Source organism: Akebia trifoliata, chromosome 15 (genome assembly GCF_017979445.1).
Source record: "Akebia trifoliata isolate Shusen 1 chromosome 15, ASM1797944v1, whole genome shotgun sequence".
Classification (NCBI taxonomy): Eukaryota; Viridiplantae; Streptophyta; class Magnoliopsida; order Ranunculales; family Lardizabalaceae; genus Akebia; species Akebia trifoliata.
This window is the reverse complement of record NC_141389.1, coordinates 22,873,485-22,885,612: the sequence shown is the minus strand read 5'-3', so window position 1 is coordinate 22,885,612 and position 12,128 is coordinate 22,873,485. Positions and strand designations below refer to the sequence as shown.

Below are 12,128 nucleotides of genomic sequence, written 5' to 3'. Positions count from 1 at the left end.
GTACTTTGTCTTAGAATTAAGATTCTATTTCTTCTGGAAGCAATCTCTATATCCATGGACATATTGTACAACAAAACAATGACAATCTCATGGGTTGCTACCTCATATTACAGTTCAAGTGAGATGGAAACAAACCGTCCATCTCAGGGTGGCAACCAAAAGTAATAACTGCTACAACACCAGTCCCTAGTCATGGCTCAAGTAAAGCTGCAGTAATTAGGGAGATTGAGACAATGTGTTGCAATATATTTCAAATATATTTAACAATGGATTCATGCTAACTATAATTTTGCCGATGTATCACCAAGTTAAACATTTTAAGCTGATTATGTTATTTTTTGGTATTATTTTCTTCCATAAATTGAAAGAGACATGCTTGAGAACCATAATATTAATTTCGAAATAAGCCGCATTTAGGACACCATAATTAGCAGTGCCTTGTCCCAACATGTTAGGAACCAATGCAATTTAGGAAATAATTCAAGAAATTCTGTTCCCATTACAAATCTCAGACTAATGCCCTCCAACTGATTCGAAAGAGCACTTACTGAAGAACTCGCATCGAGATTTGATTATTGAGACAGAAGTTTCTATTCTTCACAAGGACTGCATTCGCTGCCTGAGTCTGTGAAGGGAATTGCACGAGTGCTATTCTTATGGGGTCTGGGAACGCCGGCCTGCAAAAAAAAAACATATCAGAAGATCGACCTATAAGTGATATGCTCATAAGTGATATGCTCATAATAAGATTCAAAGTTCTAACTAAGATGAAAATGATCGAGTATTAACCTGAGCGACAATTGGATGCTTGAAGCATTGAAATTGCAACCAGACAAGAAATGTTCTACATCCTCTGGCAATGCATTGCGAGGAAGTCCTTGTAGTAACACCTGACCCAAGCAAAAAAAAAAACAAATTTAAAACAAATTCGATTTTTTAAGGCATGCTAGCAAACAAGAACAGGTTACCATCAAGGGCAACATCCACCTACAGCATATATGTAATTTTTTGACAGATAAGGGAGAAAAAAGGTATAGTGACAGGACAATCGAGATGACCCACCTCGAGAAAAAAACAAAAAGAGGAAAAAAAAACAGACAACTAATTAAACTCAATACTACAACCGTTTTCCCACCGGGCCAAAAAGTCCTCGAAAAAAACCCTTTGAACTCTTTGAAGATTTTGCACCAGAAGACTAAGAGCCCAAAAATTGAGAGAATCAACTTGTGTGTCGATTGCGTCCTTCCTTCAAAAGTACTTGAATTTCCTTCTTTCCAAAAGACTGCAAATGGGGTTAAGCACCAAATCAACTTCTTCACATGTCGAAAACTCAAACCCAATTGAATCCATTCCTCGAGGATGCCTCTAGCTGAACACGGAGCACAACAAACCACCCCAAACAAGGATAAAAAATGGGCCCACACCTACTTTGCTACCTAGCAATGAATGAGCAAATGATTGGTAGATTCCTCGTTTGACAAACACATCCAACACCCGTTCAGCCCATAAAAATCTCTTCTCCTTAGAAGATCTTGAGCTTGAATCCTTTCCCACACTGCCGTCCAAACAAAAAAAACTACCTTGGAAGGCACCCTTGGGCCCCAAACCGCAACATAAGGGAAAGTGGGGTCCCCATTCCTATTTAGATCTATATAGAAGTTCTTGACTGAGAACAAACCTTTGCTATTAGGGGCCCACAATCTCACATCTTTCGCTTGCATGCCTCCCGATAGACTATCAAGGTAACCTATCAACTCTGAAACATCCAAAAACTCCAAATCGTTCAACGACCTCCTAAGATCCAAGTCCCGCCCTATAGTCCCAAGATCCATCACCCGAAAGTTTGCCACAAGATGATTCTTCTTCAATGATAACGCATATAACACTGGAAATCTCTCCGTTAAAGGGTCTCCCCCACACCAAGCGTCCTCACAAAACCTTATTGTATCCCCCTTCCCTACCTTGAAAGTGACCCTTTTATTGAATCGAGGCAAAAAAATTTAAATATCCTTCCACACCCCCACAACCATTTGTATTTTTAGCATTACCACTCACCCAACCCATAGGATCTTCCCTAAATTTTGCCTCAATCACCTTCCGCCACAACCCTTCCGATTCAACTCTAAATCTCCAAAGTCAATTTCCTAACAAAACCCCGTTAGAGTTCCCAACTTCCTAAAATCGTGTCCCCCAAATTTTTGACTAAGCAAATATTCCTCCAACTAACCAAATTGATGTAAGATGATGAGGGGAGAAAAGAAAAAATGGGTGGTTAGGGAATTTGGTTTAGGATTTGAACGACAATTGGAAAAAGGTTTCCCAAATCTCAATTGGCTAGCAATATGTTGAAATGTAATTACAAAATTTTGAAATTACAATTTGGTTATTTGGTTAGAGGTTAAGTGATAGGGTAGATTTGAAGAAGAGATTAACAAAATAAGGATTAAAGAAAATGGAAAATGATTAAGGGTATAATAAAATGGGCTGCAAGAAATTAATAATCAAGATTCAAGAATTCTATGTTTTCTTGAAAAAAAAACATAGTTTATGAATTGGTTTCTTGAAAGGATCAAAGATTTCTTGATGGTTTATTGATCTCTTACAAATAATATTAAAAAATATGTAGAAAAGATGGATTGAAGAAGAGATAGGGGATAAGAAGAAAATTAAAAAAAGAAAAAAAAAATGACATTTACCTTGGAATCACCCCCAATGATTTCAATGGCATCAACTACATTGAATGCACCAACATTCAAAAGAAAACAGAGACTTTTGGAATTTTGTTTATTTCATTCATTGATCATTAATTTAATCATAATACAATCTATAGATAAAGAAAATCAATCAAAAGTCCTAATAAAACTAAAATACCAAATAAAATAACCTAATTTTCGTAACTTTCTCTCTTAGTTTTTCAACCCTAATAAACTTAAATAAAAAAATAAACTAAAGTTACTAAACTGCCCCTAAATGTTATACTAAGACCATAGACTAATAAAACATGAAAATAAAAAACATAAAAATAAAGCACTAAAATAACTCAAAACTTAAAAAAGAACTAATCAAAAATAATCCGATAAATCATGTCCAATTAAGTGAAAACCTAAATAATTACAAATTTTCGTCGGTACCGTTGACTTGATTTGCGATCCGCATTACAAATGAAACTTGCTTTTCCCTTCCTTGTAAAAACCTATTATTTTATTTATTTTATGAAGGGTAGTATGGTAATTTTCTTTCCAAAATCTGAATTAGGATTTCAAAAGAATTCTTTAATCAAGGACTTTTTAATAAACTAATTTTTTGTTCTCCACGTTTTTTTAGGAATGGATTGACTATAAAAGATAGAGATCGTTCTCCAAATCTACACCCTAAAATCTTGGGTGCTGAGAAGTTGGAAGATTAAATCAAAGACTTATTCTTAGTCTTGTACATCTAAAAAATCTCAAAGGTGGGTCTCCTAAAATTTTGGAAGATATGAGAATCTTTATAGAAGGGAGGGTCTCCTAACACTTGGATGAGGTTTTGAAGATGATGATTGTTTGGCACCGATCACAAGTTTGATCAGCCAATTGGTTATCCCTATGTGATCCTACATTAATGAAATGATGCTCAATATTATTTTTAAACTTTCAAAAAAAAAAATTTTAATGTAATGCTTTTGCACATTTTGACCACACCCCTTCCACGTAAAAGAAAGTAAAACAAAAATAATGAAAAACTTGATGTTAAGTGCACACTTGGTTTGTTGGTAGAAGTGTGGTGTAGGGAAGAAGCAACAAGTGATAGGTGTGGAGTGATTAAGAACTTGAGATTGAGGCCCTTTAAGTTGTCTTTAATTTTTATCTATTTTGGATCTTTTATAGTTATTCAATCAAACATATTATATTTGTTTGTAAAAATTTTGTATTTTATAAAAGTTGTGAAATGTCTAATATTCCTATTGGGCTTGACTTCAAGAGGCAAGGCAATATCAAAAGGGACCTTTCCCAATACGGAGTGGGCTCCTACAGGCGATTTTTTTTTTGGTATATGTAGGAAACTGAATTTATTGAGAATTCTTGTATATGTATTACAAATGCCCTAATAGGGTATTTATAGACCAACTATTATATTACAAGAATATTCTAGAAAACTATCTTATTGTAGAAGATTACAAGAATATTCTAGAAACTATCCTATTGTAAAAGATTATAAGAATATACAAGAATATTCTAGAAACTATCCTATTGTAGAAGATTATAAGAATATACAAGAACATTCTAGAAAACTATCCTATTGTAGAAGATTACAAGAATATTCTAGAAGGTTAAGAAAAACAAATAATAATCAAGAATGTCCTATTTTCCTAAAATAAGCCTTGGAGATTTTTCAGCACTCCCCCTCAAGCTGGTGAATATATGCTTTCCATTCCCAGCTTGCCAATGACCTTTTGAAATGTGGTTCCAGGTAATCCTTTCGTTAGAACGTCTGCCAGTTGCCCTTCTGTTGAAACGTATGGGGTGCAAATTAAACCACTGTCTAGTTTTTCCTTTATGAAATGTCGATCCACTTCCACATGTTTTGTACGATCATGTTGCACTGGATTATGAGCAATATTGATGGCTGACTTGTTATCACAATACAATCTCATTGGACTATCCCAGGTGGTTTTAAGATCTTCCAGAATTATTTTGATCCACAGAAGTTCACAAATTCCTTGTGTCATTGCCCGAAACTCTGCCTCTACACTTGATCTTGTTATAACCGGTTGTTTTTACTTCTCCATGTAACTAGATTTCCTCCTAGAAATGTACAATAACCGGATGTCGATCTTTTATCCACCATGGACCCTGCATAATCTGAGTCTGTGTATGCTTCCAAACGCAAGTTTGCTCCTTTTTTAAATAAAATTCCCTTACCTGGACTACCTTTTAAGTATTGGAGGATGCTGTATACGGCTTGCAAGTGTATACTCTTAGGATTGTGCATGAATTGGCTAACCACACTAATAGAATATGCTATGTCAGGCCTAGTATGAGAGAGGTAAATCAGTCTTCCAACCAAACGTTGATACATCCCTTTGTCTACAATCTCATCTTCTGGAGCTTCACTTAGCCTATGATTTGCTTCTATTGGTGTCTCCATGGGCCTGCAACCTATTTTTCCAGTTTCCTTGAGAATATCTAGCACATACTTCTGTTGTGAGACAAATATTCCTTCCTTTGAACGAGCAACCTCTATACCTAGGTCCTTTATTTCAAACTCTTCTGCAAGACGTTTCTTGAGTGCTCCTTCTTCCTTCGCATCATTACCAGTGACAATAATATCGTCCACATATACCAGTAGTGCAGTTACTCCCCCAAAGGCTAAGTGTTTTATGAATAAAGTGTGATCACCTTGACTTTGTTTGTAGCCCATTCCTAACATTGTCTTTGTAAACCTTCCGAACCATGCTCGTGGAGATTGTTTTAACCCATACAATGCTTTCTTCAACCTGCATACCTTCTTATCTCCTGAATTGTCATCAAATCCTGGAGGCCTCACCATATAAATTTCTTCCTTTAAGTCTCCGTGAAGAAAGGCGTTTTTCACGTCGAATTGGTGTAAACTCCAATCTAAGTTGGCTGCTAATGACAACAAAATCCTTACTGTGTTCATCTTAGCCACCGGTGCAAATGTTTCTTCATAGTCCACTCTATAGGTCTGTGTATAACCCTTTGCAACTAACCTGGCCTTGTATCGTTCAAGTGATCCATCAGCTTTATACTTTAGAGAAAACACCCATTTGCATCCAACAGGTTTCTTTCCTTTGGGTAGCTCTACCAACTCCCAGGTTTTGTTCTTCGCGAGTGCATCCATTTCTACTTTCATAGCATGTCTCCATTCTTCTTTGCTTAGGGCCTCCGATAGTGTTTGTGGTATGGTTGTGGAGTTTAGATGGGTGAGAAAGCTTTTGTGTGATGGTGACACTTTTTCGAATGACACAAAATGAGACAATGGATATTTTGTACAATTTCGGGTACCTTTTCTAACTGCAATGGGTAAGTCAAGATCATTTTTTTCAACAACTTCAGAAGACAAGTTGATGACAGGGATATCAATATTTATCTCATTTCCGAGAGTTGGTTCAGACGCTTGAGTTAGCTTCGGCTTAGCAGTGGAACCTCTCTTCCTTGAGTAAACTTGCAATGGTTTCGTGATAACTGATTCAATACAAGTATGTCCTGGGGTTATAGGTTCAAGTTGTCCAACTTCGGGTTGTTTTGAAGGCTCAACTTGTTCTTGTTCAAGTTGTTTTGGTGGTTCAATTTCAAGCAAGAGAAATGGTGGAGTGTTTTGGGTTGGTGGTTGGCTAGCTTGAGCAGGAAAGTCCATTAGAAAGCCATGATCCCCTTGATCCTTATCTTCACTAGTAAGTGTCTCCCCCTGAAGAGAAGGTTGGAAAAAACTTTCACCTTCAACAAAAGTTACATCGGCGGACACAAAGATTTTGCGAGATGGTGGATGATAACATTTATAACCCTTTTGAGTTGAGGAATACCCCACAAAGACACACCTAAGAGCTCGAGGATCAAGTTTACTACGACCATGAGAATGAATATGAACAAACGAGACACATCCAAAAACTCGAGGTGACAATCGATTGTGAGATGCAAAATCAGGAAAAAATTTGGAAAAGACCTCCCAGGGACTTTTAAAATCAAGAACTCGAGATGGAGTACAGTTTATTAAGTGGGCTGATGTGAGAACTGCTTCACCCCATAAGTATTTGGGGACATTCCGTTGGAATAACAGTGCACGAGTTGTTGACAAGAGATGGCCATTCTTCCTTTCTGCCACTCCATTCTGTTAGGGTGTATCTATGCAAGAGGATTCATGTATTATCCCCTCTTTTTGAAAATATGGAGATAATACTTGATTAAAATATTCTCTTGCATTGTCAGATCTTATTTTTTTTATTTTAACCTCAAACTGATTTTTGACCATGTCATGAAAGATAGGGAGAACCGTACAAACATCAGATTTTTGTTTTAGCAAAAAAACCCATGTGACACGAGTACAGTCGTCAATAAACGTGACAAACCATTTAGCCCCTGAAATATTTGAAATTCTTAACGGTCCCCAAATGTCACTATGGATTAATTGAAAAGGAAATGAGGATTTTTTATTACTCAAAGGAAAAGAAGCTCGTTTGATTTGGCAAACTCACAAATGTCACAATGAAATTCACGAATATCAATATTCTTAAATAAGGAAGGAAACATGACACTTAAAGTCCTAAAGGAAGGATGTCCAAACTGAAGGTGATAAAGCCAAATCTGGTCTTTTATTGGAGATCTTGTATCTAACAATAAGGAAGATGGATTGTCAATCCTACAACTCTTATTTTTATTCTGCACATCAAGGTAATAGAGGCCACTGCTTTCCTTAGCATGCCCAATCGTCATCCCCGTAGCTTGGTCTTGAAAAATACAAAAGGTGGATGAAAAAGTCAAGCTACAATTCAAATCCTTTGTAAGATTTTAGACAGAGTCTAGATTTATTGTAAGTTTTGGAACGTGCAAAACATTTTTCAGAATTAATGAAGGACTTATGTGAATATCTCTTTGACCTGCTACAGTAGCAAGTGACCCATCGGCCAATGTAATTTTTCTGTTACTAGAACATGGACTATATGTGGAGAATATAAAGGAGCAATGAGTCATATGGTCGGTTGCTCCTGAATCAATGATCCAAGAGTCGAAATAGTTACTATCCGAGACACTAAAGGCATGAGAAGAAGAAACCATACCTGAATGTGCAAATGAACACATACCCGATGGTTTCTCCAAGGAGTTGAGAAGTGATCTTAGCCATTCAATGTCTTCTTTGTTGATCTCCTTACTATTAGAATTCTCTTGAGCATTCGAGCCATCACTGCCGGTTCGTGCCAGATTAGCATGTAACTTTTGTTGCCAATTCTGTTGCCAATTTCTTGATCTTCCCCCATTTCTACTAGAAAAGTTTTGTGGTCTCCCATGAAGTGTCACCATCACAGACTGATTGGTGGCTCCTGACTCTTTTGACATCGTGAATTTAGCAAAGATCACAAGGAAAAAAATAAAGGGAGGGTAAAAACAGATGAACAACGAACAAGATGGCAAAAAAGAGAAAAAAAAAATCGATTCCCAGGATATGAACCTAAGGCTCTGATACCATGTAGGAAACTGAATTTATTGAGAATTCTTGTATATGTATTACAAATGCCCTAATAGAGTATTTATAGACCAACTATCCTATAACAAGAATATTCTAGAAAACTATCTTATTGTAGAAGATTACAAGAATATTCTAGAAACTATCCTATTGTAAAAGATTATAAGAATATACAAGAATATTCTAGAAACTATCCTATTGTAGAAGATTATAAGAATATACAAGAACATTCTAGAAAACTATCCTATTGTAGAAGATTACAAGAATATTCTAGAAGATTAAGAAAAACAAAAAATAATCAAGAATGTCCTATTTTCCTAAAATAAGCCTTGGAGATTTTTCAGCAGTATACATATATTGTATTTTCAAGTAGGGTTTTATTATAGTTTTTGCTCTGTGAGGTCCCTTTCGGCTGTGGACATAGAATATGTAATCTTTATCGTTGATAGTGGATTTTTTTCCCTCTCCTCCGTGGACGTAGGCAATTTGATGAACCACATAAATCTTGTGTGTTCGTTTTGCTTTCTAATCTTTACTCTTATTACACTTCCGCACAACAATAAATAATAATAAGCATACTTTGTAAATTTTGCTCTCTTTTTCCCCCAAAAAATTGCATATCATGTTTTTGGTCACAAGCAAGGCCAACACCCCCCCTCCTCCCTACTTGAATGACAAACACCAGTATGTTTGGATCTTTAATCCAATCAAACATGTCATATTTTTTTGTAAAAAATATGTATTTTATAATAATAATAATAATAATAAATTAAGCATACTTTGTGAATTTTTCTCTTTTTTCCGCCAAATTTTTTTTTCATATTATGTTTTTGGTCATAAGCAAGGCTAGCATCCCCCCTACTTGAATGACAAATACCATAAAACCCCCGACATTCTTTTCTTACCTTCATGATAATCAAAGTCTTCAAAGATGTGATACTATCCATGATGATGGTGTCCCCATGCTTTTACGAAGGATTTTCCTTTTAGATATCATCTTCTTTTTTTTCAAGAGTAACTGAGGGTTTGGCTTAGCTTACATCTTAATAGCTAACAAATGTACAGATCAAATACAACCTCCTCAATCGAAATGGAAAAATATATATAATAAAACACATTAGTGGGTGCCACTCCAACTATAGTTGTGGGGTATAATATCTCACTTTAACTACGGTGGAGTGGGGTCCACACTACCCCACTTTATTACATTTCCTCTTAACCCCCTTCAAATTTATTGTCTTTCCTCATCCCCCCCCCCCTTTTTTTCAATAATATCCCTCCAATTTTACTATATTTCTTCTTTTACTCTTTTTTTCAATAATACCCCTCTAACTTTACTATCTTTCCTCTCCCTAAGGAGGATGCCCACGCCTTCAATTCCTCTATGAAAATAGGCGGTCTCGAATCTATTTATCCAACAAGGAGAAAAATGAGCTCTAGGAACATAATTGTAACATAAATGACCTTTATTTTAAGTTACAATGAGTAAATGATGGGTCATCAATGTTCTAGAAGAGTAAATCAAAGCTTTCAACACATCTATGTATGCAAATCACAAGCCAAAAAAAACATATACGCATTTAAAAAAAATCATGACTTGTAATTTTTGTGTTCAATGATGCCTCCTACAGCAGGACTCAAATACAACTCTTCAAACGTGAAGCGCTCACATCGGTATGTTGTAAGCAGTTAATCAGGAATATTTCCAGCCCAACAAACTCACCTTCAAAAAAATAATTATAGTACTCCAAGAACTTGGGAAGAGCACAAAGATGGAATTGGAATAACCGAGAAACTAATATTAACTTAAAACTTCAACTTACAACTTTTCCATCATACGATGTGATATCCCATAAGCTACGATCCACCTGATACCAATAAATCAGCTTATCAATCATTAAAATAAAAAAAATAAAAAAAACTTCAGCAAAATAACATAAAAACACTACAAATCAAAACCCTAAGTAGCATTTACCTTATCCAACTTGTACAACCTGCCCATCCTATTAAGTACCCTATTAGCATTGTCAAATGCAGACCGTGAAGGAAATTGCACTATCCTGCATAGAAGCCGCAAAGATAAAACCTTTTTAGATGTCCAATTATACAACAAATATTCAAACAATCAAATGTACTATAAAAGCGTAAACTTTTGGATCCACACTGAGAAATCTAAGACAAAAGCGAAAGTTAATGTAACGAGAAGTAACATACATGCCGATTGGAGATAAAGATCGATTGTATTCAACTTTAACATCATTTGGAGTCAAAACACATCCTTCCAACAAATTGACAATGTCGCTCTTCAATGTATATCTCCCAGTGCCAGACAATTTCCCATAGATCAAACCTTAATAGAAGAAAAAAAGAAACAATTTTTTTTTTTGAGAGATTCAATCACGCAAACATCGGTATTAATAAATTTGAATGAAACAGACAGAAAATTAAACAACCATAAACCCTAACTCTAGGTTTAGATTTGAAATACCTCTGTTTGGGGGATTAAGAAAGGGATCAACAGATGAATCTTGTTGCTGTCGCTGCTCTTCGGTTCCAGTTGAGAAGTTTTTTGGTGATTCGCGAAGAAGAATCGGGAGATTTTGATTTGGATTGATACGGAACAAAGCGTTCGATCTGATTAGGTTTCTTAGAAGGCTCATCTTCGAGTTTCTGCTAGGGTTTATTGCTGGGATCTGTTCGATTGAGAGAGAGAAAGAGAGAGAGAGTTTCAGTTTCAGAGTTTGAGGTGGTGAGGACGGTCCTCTTGGAGAATATTGTGCGCCTGGGGTGTGATACGCAATTACGCACTCGTGGGTTTAGGGTTTAAATACGATCTGCAAATAATCGAAGACTTGTTTTACGCATCTCGGGGTCTTATTGACAGTAGATGAGGCTTAGTAACTCAACGAATTAAGATTGAATGTTTTTTTTTTTAGGGGTGCCAATTGAGCTGTTGGCCCAATAACACTGCCGGGCCCAACCAAGAGAGGTTAGGGCCTTAGAGCAATTCCGATGCAACTAGGCATTTCAAGGACGCAAATGGGCTAGGCATTTGATTGTGGAGAGCCCAAGGGGTTTCCACTCTAATGCAAGTAGGCATACGGCTCTCTATATTCATATTTTAATTTTTTAATTCTACTAAGATCAAATAAATCATAAAAATTAAAATTGTGTTCTTCAAAACAAATTTCAAAATTTAAAATTCGCTCTCAACCGACGATTTAAATTTTAAATTCTAAATTCCGCTAAATGACAAAATTGGAATATAATTTCGAATCCCGCTCTCAGCCAACAAAATTCATAATTCAAATTTAAAATTCCGCTCTCAACCAACAAGATTCAAATTTCATATTCAAAATCCAACTATCAACCGACAAGATTCAAACTTCAAAATCCTAAGATCAACAAGATTCAAATTTAAATTCAAAATCCCGCTCTCTAAAATTTGAAATCATCTATAAATATAATCATTTTCTCTCTCATGTTCACTAAGTTCTACTACATCTTCTCTCTCATTTTCACTCAACTCTACTACATTTTTATTTTTTTATTTCAACTTCATTTTCTCTTTAAACATCATTTTGATGTCTCGTTTTCCAGACATTTTAAGATTTATCCTTCATGATGAATTTGAGGATGACCATGTAGAGATGATAGCAAGACTACTCATAGAAGAGAAATAGTCGAATGTGAACAACGTCATCGTGATTCCATTCCCGACCACATTACCATTCACCATAACAAAATCCAAGGCTATGAAAGACTATATCGTGATTACTTTAGTAAAGATCATGTATACAATGACCATCTATTTCGGAGGAGGTTTCGAATGCATCATCTTTCTTTTTGCTGATTTAAAAATGTGGTGGAAGCTAACCATCCATATTTTATCCAAAGAAGTGACACCCTTGGAGTTATCAGCCTATCTTCCCTTTAAAAGATAACAGTCG

The 12,128-nt window shown here is 35.7% G+C and overlaps 1 protein-coding gene across 1 annotated transcript; it reads right to left on the bottom strand.

Moving 5' to 3' along the window:
• Positions 1–236: 236 nt before the first annotated feature.
• LOC147384656 (Ribosomal protein S24e family protein) lies at positions 237–10,971 on the bottom strand. Its single transcript, XM_086425505.1, has 6 exons — positions 10,667–10,971; positions 10,393–10,528; positions 10,154–10,238; positions 10,002–10,046; positions 790–890; positions 237–677 (listed from the first exon to the last, which is right to left on the bottom strand). Exons 1-6 carry the CDS (start codon positions 10,836–10,838, stop codon positions 545–547), a joined length of 672 nt encoding a protein of 223 aa, XP_086281631.1. The 5' UTR covers positions 10,839–10,971; the 3' UTR covers positions 237–544.
• Between the last annotated feature and the right edge of the window lie 1,157 nt (positions 10,972–12,128).

Bases quoted from the DNA above. Each gene is read 5' to 3' on its own strand.
- LOC147384656 (XM_086425505.1), bottom strand. From the start codon at position 10,838: ATGAGCCTTCTAAGAAACCTAATCAGATCGAACGCTTTGTTCCGTATC. The intron at 10,047-10,153 runs GTAAATGCTACT...TATTGGTATCAG, and splicing joins GGTTGTACAAGTTGGATAAG to GTGGATCGTAGCTTATGGGA. The intron at 891-10,001 runs GTAAGTTGAAGT...TGCTTGGGTCAG, and splicing joins CATCGTATGATGGAAAAGTT to GTGTTACTACAAGGACTTCC.